General features: G+C 38.9%; 1 protein-coding gene across 1 annotated transcript; it reads left to right on the top strand.

Moving 5' to 3' along the window:
- Positions 1-18,141: 18,141 nt before the first annotated feature.
- On the top strand, positions 18,142-22,908 carry LOC133575576 (major histocompatibility complex class I-related gene protein-like). Its single transcript, XM_061928253.1, has 5 exons — positions 18,142-18,348; positions 18,933-19,199; positions 19,374-19,652; positions 21,476-21,784; positions 21,897-22,908. The coding sequence occupies exons 1-5, from the start codon at positions 18,291-18,293 to the stop codon at positions 22,154-22,156; spliced, it is 1,173 nt and encodes a 390-aa protein (XP_061784237.1). The 5' UTR covers positions 18,142-18,290; the 3' UTR covers positions 22,157-22,908.
- The last annotated feature ends 1,577 nt before the right edge of the window (positions 22,909-24,485 follow it).

Below are 24,485 nucleotides of genomic sequence, written 5' to 3'. Positions count from 1 at the left end.
GGGAGACAGACAGTCTCCTTGACGTACTCCTCGGTGTTGACTAAATGGCCCTGATTTCATGTTATTTGTGATAACAGCGGATTTAGGAGAGTGATAAATCATTTTAATCCAATTTACAAAAGTTTCCCCAAAATCAAACCTCCTCATAACTTTAAATAAATATGGCCATTCAACAGAATCAAAGGCTTTCTGGGCGTCCAGTGACAGGACAGCTCCATTGGCATAGTCCCTCTTGTCAGAATACAAAATGTTTACCTAGCGTCACACATTAAAAAAAGAATGCCTACCAGGTGTAAAGCCAACTTGATCTGCATGAATAATTGTTTCTATGGGTTTGTTTAATCTAGTGGCTAGTACCTTTGTAAAAATGTTGTGGTCAAGGTTGAGCAGAGAGATAGGCCTATATTTAGATGGATTGCTCTTTCAATACAACACAGATGTTTGCCTCATAAAGAGACAGTGGAAATGTTTTATTTGTTCTGGAATCATTGATCATCCTAAGTAATAGAGCCACAAGGGGCAACAACCCTTTCCACAGACTACACACACACACACACACCAAAAACACAAATCTCAGAAGCCTACAACAATATATTTGAAGAAGACTTTAGGATTAAAAGTGAAGATGTGAGGTGAAAAAAGTACAAATGCAGCAATAAAAACAACCAACTCCACTCACGATGGCTCTAAAGTTTAGTGATGTGTTGCTAACTTCAGCCTTTTTCTTCTTTGTTGATGTTTTGCAGTAGTTAACATCCGTGATGTAACAATGCTGCTAATCTACCAGAGTCCACATTTTGTTAACCATTTTATTCATTTATACTTTTAATTGGATAATAACATCAATAAAATGCAATCGAAAAAATGTGTGATGTTATAAGACACAAAAAAAAAACAAATTTAAATAAGATGCCCTCTCTTTAAATAATGAGAAAATAAAATAAAATAGTAGCTACATATATAATATTCAATACATGCACACAACTTAAAAAGTAACTACAGGACAACATATAAGACTAGAAGATGAGAAGCACTCCATACAACATCAAATATACATTCATATTAAACATGCTGTGTTTTTAAAGCATAATTTAGCACAATCACTGTTTAAGTGTTTTTAAATCCCTGCAGCTTCCATGACTGTTACACACTTGTGTTTACTGACCTGATTCTTAAACCTGAACATCTTATCACACACAGTGCAACTAAACAGTTTCTGTCCAGTGTGTGTTCTCATGTGTGCGGTCATGGTTTGCTTTGTGGAGAAACTCTTCTTACAAACAGAGCAAGTAAAAGTTTTCTCACCTGTGTGTTCTCACGTGCAATGTAATTTCCTTCTTAGTGTTGAATCTTTTAGCACAAGCTGAGCAAGCAAAAGGTTTCTCTCAAGTGTGTGTTCTCATGTGTCTGATCATGCTTTGCTTTCTGGAGAAAGTCTTCTTACAAACAGGGCAAGTAAAAGGTTTCTCACCTGTGTGTGTTCTCATGTGCACTATAATTTCCTGTTTAGTGTTGAATCTTTTAGCACAAGTTGAGCAAGCAAAAGGTTTCTCTCCAGTGTGTGTTCTCATGTGTGTGGTCATGCGTTCCTTTCTGGAGAAACTCTTCTTACAAACAGAGCAAATAAAAGGTTTCTCACCTGTGTGTGTTCTCATGTGTGTGGTCATGTCATTCTTAGTGTTGAATCTTTTAGCACAAGCTGAGCAAGCAAAAGGTTTCTCTCCAGTGTGTGTTCTCATGTGTGTGGTCATGTCACCCTTTTTGGAAAAACTCTTCTTACAAACGGAGCAAGTAAAAGGTTTCTCTCCAGTGTGTAATCTCATATGTGTGGTAATGTTACGCTTTCTGGAGAAACTCTTCTTACAAACGGAACAAGTAAAGGGTTTCTCTCCAGTGTGTGTTCTCATGTGTGTGGTCATGGTTTGCTTTGTGGAGAAACTCTTTTTACAAACAGAGCAAGTAAAAGCTTTCTCACCTGTGTGTGTTCTCACGTGCAATATAATTTCCTTCTTAGTGTTGAATCTTTTAGCACAAGCTGAGCAAGCAAAAGGTTTCTCTCCAGTGTGTGTTCTCATGTGTGTGGTCATGCGTTCCTTTCTGGAGAAACTCTTCTTACAAACAGAGCAAGTAAAAGGTTTCTCACCTGTGTGTGTTCTCATGTGCAGTATTATTTCCTGTTTAGTGTTGAATCTTTTAGCACAAGTTGAGCAAGCAAAAGGTTTCTCTCCAGTGTGTGTTCTCATGTGTGTGGTCATGCGTTCCTTTCTGGAGAAACTCTTATTACAAACAGAGCAAATAAAATGTTTCTCACCTGTGTGTGTTCTCATGTGTGTGGTCATGTCATTCTTAGTGTTGAATCTTTTAGCACAAGCTGAGCAAGCAAAAGGTTTCTCTCCAGTGTGTGTTCTCATGTGTGTGGTCATGTCACCCTTTTTGGAAAAACTCTTCTTACAAACGTAGCAAGTAAAAGGTTTCTCTCCAGTGTGTAATCTCATGTGTGTGGTAATGTTACGCTTTCTGGAGAAACTCTTCTTACAAACGGAGCAAGTAAATGGGTTTCTCTCCAGTGTGTGTTCTCATGTGTTTGGTCATGGTTTGCTTTGTGGAGAAACTCTTTTTACAAACAGAGCAAGTAAAAGCTTTCTCACCTGTGTGTGTTCTCACGTGCAATATAATTTCCTTCTTAGTGTTGAATCTTTTAGCACAAGCTGAGCAAGCAAAAGGTTTCTCTCCAGTGTGTGTTCTCATGTGTGTGGTCATGCGTTCCTTTCTGGAGAAGTTTCTCACCTGTGTGTGTTCTCATGTGCAATATTATTTCCTGTTTAGTGTTGAATCTTTTAGCACAAGTTGAGCAAGCAAAAGGTTTCTCTCCAGTGTGTGTTCTCATGTGTGTGGTCATGCGTTCCTTTCTGGAGAATCTCTTTTTACAAACAGAGCAAATAAAAGGTTTCTCACCTGTGTGTGTTCTCATGTGTGTGGTCATGTCACCCTTTTTGGAAAAACTCTTCTTACAAACGTAGCAAGTAAAAGGTTTCTCTCCAGTGTGTAATCTCATGTGTGTGGTAATGTTACGCTTTCTGGAGAAACTCTTCTTACAAACGGAGCAAGTAAATGGGTTTCTCTCCAGTGTGTGTTCTCATGTGTTTGGTCATGGTTTGCTTTGTGGAGAAACTCTTTTTACAAACAGAGCAAGTAAAAGCTTTCTCACCTGTGTGTATTCTCACGTGCAATATAATTTCCTTCTTAGTGTTGAATCTTTTAGCACAAGCTGAGCAAGCAAAAGGTTTCTCTCCAGTGTGTGTTCTCATGTGTGTGGTCATGCGTTCCTTTCTGGAGAAGTTTCTCACCTGTGTGTGTTCTCATGTGCAATATTATTTCCTGTTTAGTGTTGAATCTTTTAGCACAAGTTGAGCAAGCAAAAGGTTTCTCTCCAGTGTGTGTTCTCATGTGTGTGGTCATGCGTTCCTTTCTGGAGAAACTCTTTTTACAAACAGAGCAAATAAAAGGTTTCTCACCTGTGTGTGTTCTCATGTGTGTGGTCATGTCACCCTTTTTGGAAAAACTCTTCTTACAAACGTAGCAAGTAAAAGGTTTCTCTCCAGTGTGTAATCTCATGTGTGTGGTAATGTTACGCTTTCTGGAGAAACTCTTCTTACAAACGGAGCAAGTAAATGGGTTTCTCTCCAGTGTGTGTTCTCATGTGTTTGGTCATGGTTTGCTTTGTGGAGAAACTCTTTTTACAAACAGAGCAAGTAAAAGCTTTCTCACCTGTGTATGTTCTCACGTGCAATATAATTTCCTTCTTAGTGTTGAATCTTTTAGCACAAGCTGAGCAAGCAAAAGGTTTCTCTCCAGTGTGTGTTCTCATGTGTGTGGTCATGCGTTCCTTTCTGGAGAAGTTTCTCACCTGTGTGTGTTCTCATGTGCAATATTATTTCCTGTTTAGTGTTGAATCTTTTAGCACAAGCTGAGCAAGCAAAAAGTTTCTCTCCAGTGTGTGTTCTCATGTGTGTGGTCATGTCACCCTTTTTGGAAAAACTCTTCTTACAAACGGAGCAAGTAAAAGGTTTCTCTCCAGTGTGAAATCTCATGTGTGTGGTAATGTTACGCTTTCTGGAGAAACTCTTCTTACAAACGGAGCAAGTAAAGGGTTTCTCTCCAGTGTGTGTTCTCATGTGTGTGGTCATGTAATGTTTTGTGGAGAAACTTCTTACAAACAGAGCAGGTAAAAGGTTTCTCTCCAGTATGTATTTTCATGTGAACTGTAAAACGACTCTTCCGTCTAAATGATTTCCCACATTCAGAGCAGTCAAAGTGTTTGTTGTTAGTGTGATGTCTCGTATCACTTTTAGAGTCCTTTTTACTCTCCAAAGGTTTTTGGATGTGGTCACTGTGATCAGAAGAGTCTGACATCATGTGGTCCATGTCTGACAGTGGAGCAAAGAGGCTGTCTGGTTCTGACTTTATATCTTCACAATGCTCTCCATCAGCTTCTGTGATGTGTTGACTTACAAGCTCCGCCCCTCTGTTCTCCTCACTTTGACTGTGATGAAGCTGTAAGGACTGAGCTTCATCTTCATCATGAAGCTGCTCCTCTTTAATGTGGGAGGGGGCCTGTAGCTCCTTCTGTCCCACACTGGTGTGCCACTCCTCTTCATGACTCTCCGCTGACAAAATGAAAATTGCAAAAGTCGTACCAATTTATTAGAATGGAGACATAATCAATCAATCAATCAATCAATTCCTTTATTGTCATTGTCATAATAACACTTAAGTCATACACGAACAACAAGATTTTGTTTGAGCTTTACTAACTACAGACCAGTTTCATTACTTCCACCATTCTCCAAAATCATGGAAAAACTATTCCATAGCCGATTAGATATATTTATCAACAAAAGTGGGATGCTCGTGGAGAACCAATATGGATTCCCAGCAAATATCTCAACATCTGGTCAACATATGTAATAACAAGTGTATGTAAGATATTGAAATTAATCAAAACAATGTATGTGTCTATATATATATATATATATATATATATATATATATATATATAAATATACAAACCCCGTTTCCATATGAGTTGGGAAATTGTGTTAGATGTAAATATTAACGGAATACAATCATTTGCAAATCCTTTTCAACCCATATTCAATTGAATGCACTACAAAGACAAGATATTTGATGTTCAAACTCATAAACTTTATTTTTTTTTTGCAAATAATAATTAACTTAGAATTTCATGGCTGCAACACGTGCCAAAGTAGTTGGGAAAGGGCATGTTCACCACTGTGTTACATCACCTTTTCTTTAAACAACACTCAATAAACGATTGGGAACTGAGGAAACTAATTGTTGAAGCTTTGAAAGTGGAATTCTTTCCCATTCTTGTTTTATGTAGAGCTTCAGTCGTTCAACAGTCCGGGGTTTCCGCTGTCGTGTTTTACGCTTCATAATGCGCCACACATTTTCAATGGGAGACAGGTCTGGACTGCAGGCGGGCCAGGAAAGGACCCGCACTCTTTTTTTGACGAAGCCACGCTGTTGTAACACGTGCTGAATGAGGCTTGGCATTGTCTTGCTGAAATAAGCAGGGGCGTCCATGAAAAAGACGGCGCTTAGATGGCAGCATATGTTGTTCCAAAACCTGTATGTACCTTTCAGCATTAATGGTGCCTTCACAGATGTGTAAGTTACCCATGCCTTGGGCACTAATACACCCCCATACCATCACAGATGCTGGCTTTTGAACTTTGCGTCGATAACAGTCTGGATGGTTCGCTTCCCCTTTGGTCCGGATGACACGATGTCGAATATTTCCAAAAACAATTTGAAATGTGGACTCGTCAGACCACAGAACACTTTTCCACTTTGCATGAGTCCATCTTAGATGATCTCGGGCCCAGAGAAGCCGGCGGCATTTCTGGATGTTGTTGATAAATGGCTTTCGCTTTGCATAGTATAGCTTTAACTTGCACTTACAGATGTAGCGACAAACTGTATTTAGTGACAGTGGTTTTCTGAAGTGTTCCTGAGCCCATGTGGTGATATCCTTTAGAGATTGATGTCGGTTTTTGATACAGTGCCGTCTGAGGGATCGAAGGTCACGGTCATTCAGTGTTGGTTTCCGGCCATGCCGCTTACGTGGAGTGATTTCTCCAGATTCTCTGAACCTTTTGATGATATTATGGACTGTAAATTTCTTGCAATTGCGCTTTGAGAAACGTTGTTTTTAAACTGTTTGACTATTTGCTCACGCAGTTGTGGACAAAGGGGTGTACCTCGCCACATCCTTTCTTGTGAAAGACTGAGCATTTTTTGGGAAGCTGTTTTTATACCCAATCATGGCACCCACCTGTTCCCAATTAGCCTGCACATCTGTGGGATGTTCCAAATAAGTGTTTGATGAGCATTCCTCAACTTTATCAGTATTTATTGCCACCTTTCCCAGCTTCTTTGTCACGTGTTGCTGGCATCAAATTCTAAAGTTAATGATTATTTGCAAAAAAAAAAAGTTTATCAGTTTGAACATCAAATATGTTGTCTTTGTAGCATATTCAACTGAATATGGGTTGAAAATGATTTGAAAATCATTGTATTCCGTTTATATTTACATCTAACACAATTTCCCAACTCATATGGAAACGGGGTTTGTATATAGATAGATAGAGAGAGAGAGAGAGAGAGAGAGAGAGAGAGAGAGAGAGAGAGAGAGAGAGAGAGAGATAATAACTTGAAGTAAATAATGAAGATTGAAAACCAATTACAAAAAACTAAGTGAGTGTGTGTGTGTGTGTGTGTGTGTGTGTGTGTGTGTGTGTGTGTGTGTGTGTGTGTGTGTGTGTGTGTGCCCTAGAAGACACTCTCCCTCCTGAGCGGTCCACACTTCCTCCTCTTCCTCTTTAATGTGGGGGTGGGGGGCTGTGGATCATCCTCTTCCTCTTTAATGTGAGGGGCTGCTGGACGTCTGTTGGGTAAATAAGTAAATAAGATAAAGAGAGAATAGAAATAGTTTTGGATTGACACTGTTAACATAATGACATTTATTAACACAATTAATGTTTTGTGTGTTGTGTTAAAAGTGTGTAGCAAAACAACCAATAAAAATGCGGGAAATACTTCCTTTTGTCCCAGCTACTAAAATTAATTCAAAAGTGAGTACAAAAACAGACTTGGCAATTTGATGGGGGGCAATTTGAAAAGTTTTTACAAGTACGAGGCAGCATTGATTAAGGCATTCTTAACTTTACACTCACTGATGTAAAGTGTGTAAATATTTTATTCTGTAAACGGTCTATGACACCTAAACTTTATCTCTAAACTTAACCATAATCTTTTAATGACATAGTCATTCCCATAACTTCAATATCATGGAAATAAAAAATTTAATTCCAAAATCACTTTTAAATGGTATGTTTTTGTCATCATGCAAAATACTTTTTGTGGTCATTTTGTTGGCTGGGCCAAAAGGAACTTTTACCAAAAACATGTTTTACTATGTGCTGTTTTATGGAGTATCTCCATCAACAATTTCTTTTTAGGAATTGGAGACCATCTACGACACGCTGAAGGAAAGTCAGTCACCTTTATGTTCTTTTAATAAATCAAGTGTTGACTACTTTGGCTACTGAAAATAAATGTTTACGTTCACTTATTGATGCATGTAAGTCAGAATCAGGAAGTAAAATAACAACCTAAATTAGATTTGATTACAGTATAAAATGTATTTGGTGACTGTGTGAGTTTGGCGATTTGGCGATCTAGTCTGAGACGTCATTTCCTGTTTGTAGCGTTTCTGCGTAATATGGGCTTTTGTGTAAACAGCATTGTGTGCGTTCCTGACTAAAATGTAAGTATACGTCGAATATAGCACGGTTATTAATGCTAAAATGTCTATAATGTGTTAGATGTAGCCTTAAACGAGTGTTTGTTTGCAACAATGTTTCTGCTTGACGACATAATTCGCCAGCTCAACTTTCGCCCTGTTAATACTTCTTCTTACACAGTAGTTACCCTATTCTACCACTAGATGGCGACACAGACCACGTTTAAAGCACTGTCTAAATCAACAGGGCTTATTCCCCATTCATCTCTAATGGACTGCTTTAATAGTCCATGTACATTTGTTTGTATATTAGTTTTATAACACATTGTAGAGTATATTATATTATACATAATATTATATATATCCTGTTGTTTTATTGCATATTATATTGCCTAAATGTATCCTAATCATTATTTGTATGTGTTCCCTTTAGACCACACTTCACACACACCTATACTACAATTGTTCAACTTCATCATTAAAGAGTGCCTGAAAGCCTCTCTGTGCCCTACTCTCTGACCAGAGTCCTTGTCCTAAGAAGATATCAGACCAGCATTCCGCATCCAGAGTAACCTACTCTATCACAGGGAATATACAAAGTCTTTTGCTTTTATTTTCCTGCAGTATTGTTGTCTTTTAAATGCTACTTTCTGTATATGTTGTGTTCTATCTGTGTGAGATAAACAAATATTTCAACTGAAACCATCTCAGGCTTTCTTGTAGCAGTGAATGTGTACCGTGATGAAACTGTACCCTTTCCTATGCAAACTTCTCATAACTCCTTCAATCAATCAATCACACATTGTTACAAACTGAGAGGAACATCAACCTCAAACTGTCTCGTTTTCATGAAGAATCTAAATCAAAGCATTGCATCATCCCCACAAGACAAACAATCTTCCTATTGAAGAAAAGTGTTAATAATGAAATATAAAGTTAGTAAAGATGTGAGAGTAAGAAGTAAACAAACATTGAATCAATTATAATGAAAAATGAGGTAAAAGGCAACGTGAATGTTAAACTAAGCTCCTGCCTCTCGCCTACACGTCAATTTATCATGCAGGAGCCAAAAGTCACCAGCAGATGGCAGTACTGTATTGTAATGTCCTACATATAGTACCATTGAAATGTTGCTGGTCACACAAATAAAACACACAATCCTCTGTTTTTGTCAAAATACCTCTAGTAGTGATACAAATGTGCTCCGAAAAAATCAATCAATCAGTGTTTATTTATATAGCCCTAAATCACAAGTGTCTCAAAGGGCTGCACAAGCCACAACGACATCCTCGGTACAGAGCCCACATAAGGGCAAGGAAAAACTCACCCCAGTGGGACGTCGATGTGAATGACTATGAGAAACCTTGGAGAGGACCGCATATGTGGGTAACCACCCCCCTCTAGGGGAGACCGAATGCAATGGATGTTGAGTGGGTCTGACATAATATTGTGAGAGTAGTCCATAGTGGATCCAACATAATAGTAAGAGTCCAGTTCATAGTGGGGTCAGCAGGAAACCATCCCGAGCAGAGACGGGTCTGCAGCGAGATGTTCCCAACCGATACACAGGCAAGCGGTCCACCCCGGGTCCCGACTCTGGACAGCCAGCGGCCACCGGACCTGTGTGTCTCCCTCTCCACAAGGGATAGGGGGAGCAGAGGAGAAAGGAAAATAAATGGCAGATCAACTGCTCGAAAAAGGGGGTCTATTTAAAGGCTAGAGTATACAAATGAGTTTTAAGATGGGACTTAAATGCTTCTACTGAGGTAGCATCTCTAACTGTTACCGGGAGGGCATTCCATAGTACTGGAGCCCGAATAGAAAACACTCTGTAGTCCGCAGACTGTTTTTGGGCTCTGGGAATCACTAATAAGCCAGAGTTCTTTGAACGCAGATTTCTTGCCGGGACATATGGCACAATACAATCGGCAAGATAGGATGGAGCTAGACCGTGTAGTATTTTATACGTAAGTACTAGTGAAACCTTAAAGTCACATCTTAAGTGCACAGGAAGCCAGTGCAGGTGAGCCAGTATAGGCGTAATATGATCAAACTTTCTTGTTCTTGTCAAAAGTTTAGCAGCAGCATTTTGTACCAATTGTAATCTTTTAATGCTAGACATAGGGAGACCTGAAAATAATACGTTACAGTAATCGAGACGAGACGTAACGAACGCATGAATAATGATCTCAGCGTCGCTAGTGGACAAAATGGAACACATTTTAGCGATATTACGGAGATGAAAGAAGGCCGTTTTAGTAACACTCTTAAAGGAGAGAGTTGGGTGGAAGATAATACCCAGATTCTTTGCCGAGTCGCTTTGTGTAATTGTTTGGTTGTCAAATGTTAAGGTGGTATTATTAAATAAATGTCGGTGTCTAGCAGGACCGATAATCAGCATTTCCGTTTTCTTGGCGTTGAGTTGCAAGAAGTTAGCGGACATCCATTGTTTAATTTCATTAAGACACGCCTCCAGCTGACTACAATCCGGCGTGTTGGTCAGCTTTAAGGGCATGTAGAGTTGGGTGTCATCAGCATAACAGTGAAAGCTAACACCGTATTTGCGTATGATGTCCCCTAGCGGCAGCATGTAGGTACTAAAGAGTGCAGGGCCAAGAACCGAACCCTGAGGAACTCCGCACGTTACCTTAACATAGTCCGAGGTCACATTGTTATGGGAGACGCACTGCATCCTGTCAGTAAGATAAGAGTTAAACCACGACAAGGCTAAGTCTGACATACCAATACGTGTTTTGATACACTCTAATAAAATATTATGATCGACGATATCGAAAGCAGCGCTAAGATCAAGAAGCAGCAACATAGATGACCCATCAGAATCCATCGTTAGCAATAGATCATTAGTCATTTTTGCGAGGGCTGTCTCCGTAGAGTGATTTGCCCTGAAACCGGATTGAAAAGATTCACAGAGATTGTTAGACACTAAGTGTTCATTTAGCTGCTGTGCAACAATTGTTTCGAGGATTTTTGAAATAAACGGAAGGTGGGACACCGGTCGGTAGTTAACCATGAGGTCAGGGTCGAGGTTAGGTCTTTTGAGCAGAGGATGAATAACCGCTTTCTTGAATGCTAGGGGAACAGTGCCGGAGGAAAGTGATAAGTTTATAATATTTAGCACTGATGGACCTAATAATACAAAAAGCTCCTTGATAAGTTTCCCAGGAAGTGGGTCAAGTAAACATGTTGTTTGTTTTATCCCACTTACACGCCGTAATAGTTCCTCTAATGTTATTTCATCAAAAAGAGAGGGACTATTTTGTATTTCAGTATCTGTCGTATATACAGTCGTATCTGTGTTAATAGAACCCAGTTGTAGCTGGGATGCGTTATCTTTAATCTCCTTTCTAATGAGTTCAATTTTCTTATTAAAGAAATTCATAAAGTCATCTGCCGAGTGGGTGGAGCTATTGGGAGGAGTCCCTTGTTGGGTTAGCGATGCTACTGTACTAAACAAAAATTGAGGGTCGTTTTTGTTGAGGAGGATGAGATTTGAGTAATATTTAGCTTTAGCTAAGGTAAGCATGCGTTTATACGATATTAAACTATCACTCCATGCTTGATGGAAAACCTCAAGCTTGGTCGCGCGCCATTTGCGTTCCAACTTTCTACATGATAATTTATGGGCTCTGGTTTCTTCTGTAAACCATGGGGTGCGCCTTTTAGGGGCCCTTTTTTGTTTTAGCGGTGCTATACTATCAATGGTTTCGCGCAGGGTATTGTCAAAGTTGTTAGTTAGGTTATCAATAGAGCCGACATAATTTGGGAATGGTGCCATTACCGAAGGCAGTAGGTCAGCAAGAGTCATCGTTGTGGCAGCATTAATGTTGCGGCTGCTATAGCAGTTATTATTATTATTAGTTTGTTGACAATGAGTCAGAACTTCGAATTTTATAAGGTAATGATCGGACATTACTTTTGTATACGGGAGTACCATAGCTTTGGAGGTGGTGACACCCCTGACCAGCACTAAATCTATCGTATTACCGTTGCGATGCGTAGGTTCATTTATTATTTGTGTAAGACCACAGCTATCAATTATAGTCTTTATAGAGGGTCCGATGGGGTATTCATATGGATATTAAAGTCCCCCATTATGATTATATTGTCTGCGTGCGTCACTAGATCAGCAACGAACTCTGAGAATTCATTGATAAAGTCCGAGTCTGGCCCTGGGGGGCGGTAGATAACAGCCAGGTCGAGAGGCAGCGGTGCGACAGACCTCATAGTAAGCACCTCAAACGATTTGTATTTATTATTTAGGTTAGGGGTAAGGTTAAAGTTTTCATTGTATATTAGTGCGACCCCCCACCCCTTTTGAGGGGACGGGCAATATGCGCATTCGTATAGTTAGGAGGAGATGCCTCATTTAGCGCAAAAAAATTGTCTGGTTTGAGCCAGGTTTCGCTAAGACCAATGACATTAAGATTGTTGTCTCTAATGACCTCATTAACTAATAACGTTTTGGGAGACAATGATCTTATGTTTAAAAAGCCCATATTATAAGTATTGGGCTGTTTTGATGAGTTTTTGTTGAAATTATCCGTAGTAGCAATATTAATAATGTTGCGTTTATTATACATAGTGCAGTTTAAGTAGTTTCGACCATATCTAGGAATTGATACGACAGGAATTTTCAGATTGTTTGCTTGATGTTGCGATCGACTGAACGCATCATGATTTGCCACATCAGTAGAATGCATATCTACCTCTGACACAGTCACAACAGAAAACACATTATGTGAGTTGTATATTATTCTAAGAAAATTGCTATGCGTACAGGGATTATCCAGCCTGGCGCTGGCTAGTTCTAGCTTAACTGACTAGCAGGCTCTGTAATTGCCTGTGACTGGGCTTGCTCTAGTGTAGTTAGTCAAATGTGACTTAAACAGTAGTCTATGTTTTTAAACAGGATGATGGCGCCTTCCTGGTTAGGGTGAAGGCCGTCTCTCATCAGCAAGCCTGGTTTGCCCCAGAAAGAGGGCCGATTATCAATAAACGTTAGTCCCTGTTGTCTACAGAAGCTAGCCAGCCACTTGTTAAGCGAGACTAATCTGCTATATCTCTCATCATTGCCTCTCGCAGGCAGGGGGCCGGAGACAGTTACTTGATGCCTGGACATCTTTCTAGCGAGATCACAAGTCCTGGCTATGTTTCTCTTTGTAATCTCTGACTGTCTCATTCTAGTGTCATTGGAGCCAACGTGTACAACTATATTCGCATAACTAGTGGTCTTACATTGTTGTGTTCATATATGTTTATATTGTTCACAAAATGAAAGTCAAAATCATTTAATGATCTTGAAAACTTTCCCTGGGTGGTGTGATCAATACCAACATGTACAGTAACGCCCACAAACACTTGCACTTTGTCAGCAAAGTTCTAGTAAAAAAGAAAAGAAAAGAAGAATGTTGCTGAGCTAATGCCCCGCCTATCCTCCCCCGAGCCACTAACCACTTCATCTGGGACACAAAGGACAAGACAAAAAGTGAGAGACAGCTTTAAGGACTTCAACACAAAATGTATGCATCCTTTCTAACGGCCACTGGGGAGCAGCAGAGGTAACTAGTCCAGCTAGGTTTTACAAAGTGTTCTACAAGGTCTGACTCAAATTGCCTACCTGGTCTGTGTGACTACACTCTGGCAACCCATGTTGTCTGATATAGTCCTCAAACATACATTTTGCTACTGTAAATCCAATCCAATCCACTATATTTATATAGCACATTTAAACAACAAAAATAATTCCAAAGTGCGGCACAACAATATTAAAAACAATATCAAAAACAATATTAAAAACAATATTCAAATATTATCCTGAGCTCCACCAATGACTGAATAAAAACAAAAAATAAATAAATATAAAATCAATATAAAAACAATACAAAATAAATATGATTAAAAACGATTTTAAAGGGTAAAACCAATTAAAACAGTAAATAGAAATAAACATGTATAAAAAAAACACACAGGACAACAGAGGACAGAGGACCACACAACTCACGTAGTGTTAAAAGCCAAAGAATAAAAGTGGGTCTTAAGACGAGACTTAAAACACTCCACTGTGGGAGCAGTTTGAACATGGAGGGACAGAGTGTTCTAGAGCTTAGGGCCGACCACAGAGAAGGCCCTGTCTCCCCTGGATTTAAAGGCACGCTGGAAAAGGTTGACATAGCGTGTAAAGTAGTCCATGACCACAAGTACACACCTGTTGCCCTGAGATGTAACAGGTAGCTCATTAATATTCACAGCGGCAGATCCAATCATGTTGAAATGTACCATCTTTATCTTTCATGATGGTCACTGCGGTTAAGCGGCTTGGATCAAGCGTCCAGTCAATGTTTGGCTTTACCGTGTCTAATTTCACATTTCACTTTCCTTTTCTTGGATGCTTTGCCACCAGAAGATTCAGCCTCATGCTTTTCCCCTCCTCCCACTTTTAGCACTTTGGCCACAGCGAGTCAATCACATGAATTGTTTCAGCTTTAGTTTTTACTTCCTGATCCAACCCTGGCTTGGAATCTAACCCTGGCTTGGAATCTAACCCATGCGAGGCAGAACTGCCAAATGTGATTAACTATCATTAACAGAAATAAAACTATAACATCGGTGAAGTCAGCACAAAGCGTCAGATGGACAGAACAACTGTGCCAAGAGCCAAGGTCAAAGATTTTCTTCTGCTTGGAGATGGCACATATCTAACATTAACATACACACCTTGATGAGTTACCCACTAGATTTCTAAAGTCTGTGCTGAGCAGTTTGTCACCACAATTCCTTCATCTAGTCTCACTTCAGACTGGAACATTTCCAAAGGCCTTAAAGGAGCTGTTTGCAACATTTACACAGATGTCTAGAGGGCGCTAACTTTCCAATTGATTTCACACAGCTTTTTTTTTGAAAATCATCATCAAATCCCTTTGTCCCTACAAGCTATTGATTTGTTTTCTAAAGCTTCTGGACTGGACTTCAACATGGACAAGTGTGAAATCCTCACCTTACACCATTGTCCAAGCACAACATTGCACAATATCAAAGTGAAAGATGAGGGGAAATATTTAGGCATTGTTTAATGTAACAAATAAGATCAGAGCAGATAAGGTCAACTTGGAAAAGCGTATATTGATGGCTGTAAATCAATCCTAAACAGGTGGCTTCAGCGGGACTTATCCATCTTTGGAAGAATCTTGCTGACTAAAATGGATAGCATGTTCAGACTTATCTACCCGGCTTGTTCCCTGCCTACTACAACCAAGATTGTTACAACTATTGAGGACGTCAACCTAAAATTCATGTGGAAAAGCAAAAGTCATTATATAAGAAAAGTAGCAATGATTAAATGTGTTGAAGAGGGTTTTAATATGATTGACTTGAATCTAATGATTGGAGTCTTAAAAGTAAAATGGTTAAATATTATCTTGTGAATTACCATTCAATATGGTGTATAATTCCAAATGCTGTATTCCGGAGATTGGGAGGTATACGTTTTCTGTTGTGACTTTCATGTAAATTCATTACCACTCAAACTGTTTAATTTCCACCCACAGAGAAACTATTGTTTAAACACTATTTTTATCCCCTCAATACACCTATATGGAATTAGTGTTACATTCTAGTTCATAGAACATCCATAAACCTGTAAAAAAAAAAAAGTAACTCGACAGGAATGTGGGCTATGTCATGTGTGTGTCTGTGTATATATAAATATATATCATTTTATTATTTGTACATTATATCAATATCTATATATTACATTAATAATAATAAGTCCACCATTGTTTATTCATTTTAATAAGTGGTATGACCGTGTGAGAACTTCTGTAACTAAGACAAATCTACATGTGTGACACGTTAGCCTGGTGAGAATGTTTCTTACCACCCAGCCACCAATGTATGTGACACGGTTGTTAGGTAAGGGACAGTTCTGAGGTGGTGTCCAGTTGGCATAGTCATGCTGGACAAGAACTCTTGGCACCACCTCAAAGGCATCTGGAATGCTGTCCTCCGAGTCCTTCGTCATAGGGAGGATCTTAGTGTTGTCTTGTGCTGTGGCATTTCCAGTTTTGCTGGGTTCAATGCCACAGTGTACAGCCAGCTTGGCCTAGATTGAGTGGAATTGCTGTGTGTTGGCATTGTTGTTGCAATAATAAGAGAAGTTAAGTTAAAGTTAAAGTACCAACAATAGTCACACACACTAGGTGTGGGGAAATGTGTCCTCTGTATTTGACCCATCCCCTTGTTCACCCCCTGGGAAGTGAGGGGAGCAGTGAGCAGCAGCGGTGCCACGCCCGGGAATCATTTTTGGTGTTTTAACCCCCAATTCCAACCCTTGATGCTGAGTGCCAAGCAGTGAATGTAATGGGTCCCATTTTTTAAGTCTTTGGTATGACTCGGCCAGGGTTTGAACTCTCCACCTTCCAGTCTCAGGGCAGACACTCTAACCACAAGGCCACTGAGCAAGTCTAATGACCCGTTTACTGCACACCAAATCTGATTATTTTTCTGCCCTCAAGTGACAAAGATTTGATTTTTTTTGACAGTCCAAACGCTCCAAAGTCCTTCACATCTGATCTTTTGGCATCAGATTGAGGCCACATCAGGAGGTAGTCCTGGATCCCATTGGATTCTGATCTTTTTATAGGACATTTTGTGCTCAAACTCTACACTCACTCTCACTTGTTTTAGTTCTACGCTCCAGCTGCTTGACCATCGTGTCAATTAAGCCACGAAGAAGAACAAACGGTATGACGTCATATGCAACCCAGCTCGTGCGAGCTACATTTTTCATACACAAAAGTCGCTTTCTTAAAGTGAAACCCAATCTCCTACATTAAAATATTAATTACATATTGGAAAATGGTAAGAAGTAAAAACAGCCTTAAATTTAAATATTTATTGGAGAAATGTAAGTTGTTTTTAATAAGCCCAATTTTAATTTATTATATTTACTTATATATGTTTTATTTTAATCTCATTTGTATTGTGTCTTATTTTTCAAGGTGTGGTTGGTATGAGCGTTGTATTTAATTTGATTTATTTTATATTCCTATGTAATTGTTTAACTTGCTATAAAATATTGAATATTGAAAGTGTCTTGATATGTGTGTGCATTGTATATGTATGTTCAATTCTTCAATTATTACACACATACAAACAGTTACAAATAAAATAGTTATTTGTCCTTTTAAAAGAGTGTTTTAAACGCTTAGACCAGGGGTGTCCAAACTTTTTCCACTCAGGGCCACAGACTGAGAAATCAAAGCATGCGGGGGCCATTTTTATATTTTTCCTTTTTTAAAACCAATACAATATATAGTTGTTTTTTTTGTTTTTTTAACCTTTATGGCTTTCCTCAAGTTTGGTCCCGGGTACCCGGAAGGGTCTCAGTCACAAAAAATGTTAGAAATAAGTCATAAATTATTTTTTCATTTAACGCTTGAATCTCGATATCAACTTCAGGTCTGTCTGTCGTTATAACGTTTTTTTAAATGTTGTTTTTATGTTTATGCCCTTTATGTCAAAACCCTTATTTATATGGCAAACACACAAACTATGCAACATTTCCCCCCAAAATATTTCAACGTGGAATATTTGATGTGAAGTAATTGGAACCTTAAATAGGTCAATAATTCATAACAATAAAAAAATAAAAAGAATCAGTGTTGAAAATAAGCCAAATTTCATTTTTTTTACGCTTAAGTCTGTAGATCTGTTGATTATAAAATTTTATAATTTTTTAATTTTTTGTTTGTTTGTTTGTTTGATGCCCTTTTTGTGAAAGAAAACTATGTTTCGCACAAAATATGCAATATTTTCCCCCCAAAATATTTCAAAGTGGAATTGTTCCAGTGAAGTAATTGGAGCCTTCAATAGGTCAATAACAGTCCACATGGCAGCTTTGTGTTATTAGTGTCAACATTGACACTTTTTCTTGTTACATTTCACCTGTTTACTCTTTTATTACACTTTTTCATGTTTTACATTTTTATTGTAGTATTTTCAGAATGTGCCGGGGGCCGTTAACAAATTAGCTGGGGGCCACAAATGGCCCTCGGGCCGCCCTTTGGACATGCCTGGCTTAGACGCTACAATATGACTTATGTAAAAGGTTCATTTTGTTGTGTATTGTTCCTATAAAGTGTGTGTGTGTATTATAGTAAAGCTGCTTCAAAAAACATGACGTCACCCTCGCTAGATTCACTTTTATTCTTGTAATGATGATATGACTTTTATTTTGTTAATATTCATGTGTTAGCTGCGTTGCTGTCAAATATTTGTCTCCTCCTCCAGAAAGTTCTTTCAAGTCACGTGATTTTATAGAAGCTCGTTTCCGCCTTGGCGTCCATTTCATGTTTACTCGTCAAGCAAGTTGTCGTCGCCTTGCTTTTCTCTGAGGATTAAAACTAGAAACTTTTTTTATTGACTTCGGCACTTGTGACATTTAATGATGAACTTGCTTTTCTTCTTTCTCCTAGTTGTACAAACACACAGCGTGACGCCTGGTAAGTCCACTTTCTTTACAACTTTATACACCTCATTCCTACATGCTCATTTCATAAAAGAAAGGAAAGAGAAAAAGAAAAAAGTTCTCAAACTGATAACATGAAAGATTAACTCTTAAGTCTAAAAAGTGACTTTAAATGTTTCTTAAATGATTTTTTTTACTGGGAATAGTCCTAATATTTAAATGAAGAGTATTCTAATATTGTTGTTGTATTCCATTGTAAACATTCCATAAGGCGCTGCTATATTTCCATGCTTTGGCAGTGACATCACTAGTTTGAACTTCCCCTCACCTAGAAAAACTACTTTTACTTCTCTGCTAGCAATAATGTCATATATTTATTTGACACTTACGGTTGTAGAAGGAAATAAGTCAAGTTATTCATGTGTGTGGTCTTAAAGTGAGGTATAAATATGAAGTCAAAGACAAACGCTGTTATTGTCTCTTAGAACAGGAAGTGATTGTTTACTGTGAGAAGCAGCAGTGTTTGAAGTTGAAATGAAGACAGCATCATTTCAAATAGGAATTGTTCAACATGAAACTAAAGAATCAAATGTTGTTTTTCTGCCTTTTGTCTTTCAGTGATTCATTCACTCAAGTATTTCACCACTGCATCCTCTCAAGTTCCAAACTTCCCAGAGTTTGTGGAGGTTGGTTATGTTGATGAAGTTGAGATTAGTTACTATGACAGCAACATCAGGAAAGCAGAATCCAAACAGGACTGGATGAACAAAATCACAGCAGAGGATCCAAACTACTGGCAGAGACAAACAGAGTACAATGTTGTTAGAGAACATGTCTTCAAAAACAACATTGAAACACTTAAGAAGCGTTTCAACCAAACTGGAGGTTTGTTTATGTTGAACTTTCTACTATTCTAATATATTTGATATGTTTATACTGTATTAAAAACACACATTACTGCACTGATATACCTTGTCTCTGTCCATCCCATAATAACCTACAACAAAGACATGTTGTGTGTTAGTTTCACTCTGCTTTACAACACTTTGTGTCTCTCAGGTGTTCACATTGTCCAGGAGATGTCAGGATGTGAATGGAATGATGAGACTGATGAGGTTAAAGGTTGGAAGCAGATCAGTTATGATGGAGAAGATTTCATATCGTTGGACATGAAGACATGGACATTTACTGCAGCAAAACAACAAGCTTTCCCCTCCAAACTCAAGTTGGACCAAGACATATTTGGACTAGACCATGATAAGTATTATTTCACTGAGGAATGTCCTTCTTACTTGAAGAAGTATGTGGAGTATGGGAAGAAGGTCCTAATGAGAACAGGTAGAAGCACACCTTGTACTTTCACCTTTTAACATGTTAGCACTCCCCCTATAGGAACATTACTGACATTACACTCTGTCTCTTTATACTCTTCTTTTCACCTCCTTTTCTCTCCATCTTGACCTCCATTCTCTCCTTTTCTCTCCATCTTTACCTCAAATTTCTTCTTTTTTTTGCATCTTTTCCTTCTTTTCGCTCATCTTTCCCTTCATTTTTTCTTTTTCTCTCCATTCTCTCCTTTTATCACAATCTTTATCTTTTATTCTCACCTTTTCTTTCCATATTTACCTTCATTTACTCCATTGTTACTTCATTCTCGCCTTTTCTCTTTCTTTACCTACATTCTCTCCTTTTCTCTCCATCTTGACCTTCATTCTCTCCTTTTCTCTCCATCTTCACCTTCATTCTCTCCTTTTCTCTCCATCTTGACCTCCATTCTCTCATTTTCTCTTCATCTTGACCTCCATTGTCTCCTTTTCTCTCCATTTCTACCTCCATTCTCCTTTTCTCTCTATTTTGACCTTCATTCTCTCCTATTCTCTCCATCTTTACCTCAATTTTCTCCTTTTTTCTGCATCTTTTCCTTCTTTTCTCTCATCTTTCCCTTCATTTTTTCCTTTTCACTCCATCTTTACCTCAATTCTCTCCTTTTATCACCATCTTTACATTTTAATCTCACATGTTCTCTCCATATTTACCTCCATTCGCTCTATTTCTCTTTATATTCATTCTCTCCTTCTCTCTCCATCTTTACCTTCTTTCTCTCTATCTTTACCTCCATTCTCTTTTTCTCTCCATCTTTATCTTCATCCTCTCCTTTTCGCTCCATCTTTTCCTCAATTTTCTCCTTTTTTCTGCATCTTTTCCTTCTTTTCTCTCATCTTTCCCTTCATTTTTTCCTTTTCTCTCCATCTTTACCTCCATTTTCTCCTTTTATCACAATCTTTATCTTTTATTCTCACCTTTTCTTTCCATCTTTACCTTCATTTACTCCATCGTTACTTCATTCTCGCCTTTTCTCTTTCTTTACCTACATTTTCTCCTTTTTTCTCCATCTTTACCTCCATTTTGTCCGTTTATCGCCATCTTTACCTTCATTGTCTCCATTTCTCTCCAACTTGACCTTTTATTCTCTCCTTTTCTCTCCATCTTTACCTTCATTCTCTCCTTTTCTCTCCATCTTTACCTCAAATGTTCTAATTTTTTCTGCATCTTTGCCTTCTTTTCGCTAATCTTTCCCTTCATTTTCTCCTTTTCTCTCCATCTTTACCTCCATTCTCTCCTTTTATCACCATCTTTACATTTTAATCTCACATTTTCTCTCCATCTTTACCTCCATTCTCTCCATTTCTCTTTATCTTCATTCTCTCCTTCTCTCTCCGTCTTTACCTCCTTTCTCTCCATCTTTACCTCCATTCTCTTTTTCTCTCCATCTTTACCTTCATTCTCTCCTTTTCCCTTCATCTTTACCTCAATTTTCTCATTTTTCCTGCATCTTTGCCTTCTTTTCTCTCATCTTTCCCTTCATTTTCTCCTTTTCTCTCAATCGTTACCTCCATTCTCTCCTTTTATCACCATATTTACCGTTTATTCTCACCTTTTCTCTCCATCTTTACCTTCATTCTCTCCTTTTCTCTCTCTCTTTACCTACATTTTCTCCTTTTTTTCTATCTTTACCTCCATTTTGTCCATTTATCTCTATCTTTACCTTAATTGTCTCCTTTTCTCTTCATTTTTACCTTTATTCTCTCTCTCTTTCACTCCATCTTTACCTCCATCTTGTCTCCACGTCATCCTCCATTCACACGTCACTTCCTGGGCAGAGCTTCCAGAGGTGTTCCTCCTCCAGAAGACGCCATCCTCTCCGGTCACCTGCATGGCGACAGGTTTCTACCCCGACCTAGCCGACTTGTTTTGGAGGAAAGACGGCGAGCAGATCTTCGAGGACGTGGAGCACGGAGAGCTGCTCCCCAACCACGACGGAACCTTCCAGATGTCTGTGGACCTGAAAGTGGAGGTGACGGCCGAGGTGGAGGGCAAGTACGAATGTGTGTTCCAGCTGTCTGGCGTCAAGGAGGACCTGGTCACCAAGCTGGAGAGAAGAAGCATCCTGAGCAACGCAAGCCATGAAGGTGAGAAAGACACATCTAGGACATGTTGAATAGTGTCAATGTAACCACCTGATGTTCCTTCATGTGACTTATGAAGCAGCTGTCAAACAAATAAACCATACCATACCAACAGGCAACGTGAGCGTCACTGCCACGCTGGCGGTCATCGCTGTGGTGGTCCTCCTGGCGGCCGGCATCTTCATCATCATCTTCATCATCAAGCGTCGCCGAAGCAGACAAGGTGAGGGACACAAATGTTTCCTCTTTCAGGAAGACGCGAAAAAGTCTCTGCCTTCATTCATGAGATGTGAATTTCACCTGCTTTCTCTTTCATTTCAGCCGAATACGATCCAGCTGGTAAGTAAAACATCTTCTCTTTCTTGGAAACCATAACAATAAACAAAGCAGTGGTGAAGCATCACTCACACACTTTGTAAGTTTACCCCCACAAAGATTTAAGTTATTAATATCATTTATTACATATTCATCTTTGTTATACACCTTTATGTCAGGTATATTCCATATAATATTGACTTTCTGTTTCTGTTACCATCAAAATTCTGGATTGTTGGTATCTTTGTAAGGGTCAACTTGCAAACTTCCTGTTTTAAGGTGTGATGTAGACACGTGTTACAAGTTTAGCAGGAAAATAAAAGTGTTAGGATTTGATCACGGTGATCCCAGGATGCAGAGACGAGAGGCAATGTTGAATAATAAAAGGGGAATATTTAATAAGTCCAACAATTGCAACAAAAGGCGATGGGGCAAAAAATGCACACCATGAATAATTAACAAAAACAGGTTCCACAGTGGTCGGCAGGGAGGTAGGCCAGGGCGCACTGAACACAGCAATAAGTCCAACACAAAAATCCTCTTTACCTCAGGGGGGGCTAGGAAGCAAGCACAAAGAGGTGAGGGATTACAGGAATAAGGAGTGGCAACATACCGGGACTGATGAAACGAAGCAGGCACATGCACGTGGGAGGTGCAGGAGACAATAACCGGCGAGGCCAAGCTGACCGTGACGTGCCTATATACCGGAGTGCTAATTGTGAGCAGGTGTGCATCAAGGTCCGCCCCTCGCCGAGGACAAATCACTAGAAGCACAGGTGTAGACAAGAGGAGAAAGCAGGAAAAACACTAAAAACACAACAGTACCCCCCCCCCCCCCCCCCCAGTGTTTCCCACACATTCATTTATTTGTGGCGGCCCGCCACGAAAGAATTACGTCCGCCACAAATGGATTTTTCGGCTTTTGACTCGCTCGACCGTTCATAAAAGCAATGGGACTGTCTGTGAATGTTGCTTGTAGTTACACCTCCGGTGCAGTAGGTGGCGGCAGCCTACTATGCATTGTAACTCCGCCAATAGAAAGAAGAAGAAGAAGAAGAAGAAGAGGGACGGACGGATGAACGGACGGACGGAATCAAAATACTCGCCGGTTACTTTTCATAATGATGGCGCTTCCTACGTTTCTACCTCAAACGTCCAAAAGCTGCTGAAAGCCTTGATCCAGGATGCCATGGGGAAAAAAACTTAAATGGTGCCTTTTGGCGACAGTTAGCAGCTTGGTGGCTCATAGTTGGCTAGCTAACGCTTGCTAGCGTGGTAGCATTGCTTCATTTTTACAGGTGTTATAGGTAGATAGTAGTGATGGGTCCGGCAACACCGATGCATCGGCGCATGCGTCGAGCTCAAAGAGCGAAACCCTGTGTCGGTGCGCGTACCTTTTTTAGAAAGTCACGTGACCGATCATGGGCTGTTTTGGTCACGTGACCGATACGCGAACTGTGTCGCACTGACGCCTCCTCTGTGCCCTGTGAGCGGCTCTTTTCTACAGCCGGAGAAATAATAACTAAGAAGAGAAAGCGTCTAAAATTGAATACTTTGGAAAAACTGTTTTTTTTTTTTAAATAAAAATGTGTAAAAAAAATTCAATAATTTCCAGGTCCACAAGCATCCTCATTCACAACACGTTCTCTTAGATTTCCATGTTATGATACATGTTCACATTATTTATTGACTGTGTCTAAAAAAGACAAAAAATATATATTTTTATTTAAATGAAGTTATGAAATAATCCTAAATGAAATACAATTACTTGGTTTATATTATTGTATATACTAGGTCAGTGGTTCTCAACCTTTTTTCAGCAATGTACCCCCTGTGATTTTTTTTTAAATTCAAGTACACCCTAATCAGAGCAAAGCATTTTTGGTTGAAAAAAAAAAGATAAAGAAGTAAAATACAGCACTATGTCATCAGTTTCTGATTTATTAAATTGTATAACAGTGCAAAATATTGCTCATTTGTAGTGGTCTTTCTTGAACTATTTGGAAAAAAAGATATAAAAAGAACTAAAAACTTGTTGAAAAATAAACAAGTGATTCAATTATAAATAAAGATTTCTACACATAGAAGTAATCATCAACTTAAAGTGCCCTCTTTGGGGATTGTATTAGAGATCCATCTGGATTCATCAACCTAATTCTAAACATTTCTTCACAAAAAAAAAAAAAACTTTAACATCAATATTTATGGAACATGTCCACAAAAAATCTAGCTGTCAACACTGAATATTGCATTGTTGCATTTCTTTTCACAGTTCTTTTTGACTGACATTTTAGTGACAAACCTGAGCTTGTGCTTCACTGAGTTTATGAACTTACATTCATATTTTGTTGAAGTATTATTCAATAAATATATTTATAAAGGATTTTTG

The sequence above is a fragment of the Nerophis lumbriciformis genome, linkage group LG33 (genome assembly GCF_033978685.3).
Source record: "Nerophis lumbriciformis linkage group LG33, RoL_Nlum_v2.1, whole genome shotgun sequence".
In the NCBI taxonomy this organism is placed as follows: domain Eukaryota; kingdom Metazoa; phylum Chordata; class Actinopteri; order Syngnathiformes; family Syngnathidae; genus Nerophis; species Nerophis lumbriciformis.
Note: the sequence above shows the minus strand (reverse complement) of the source record. Positions and strands in the feature narration are given on the sequence as shown.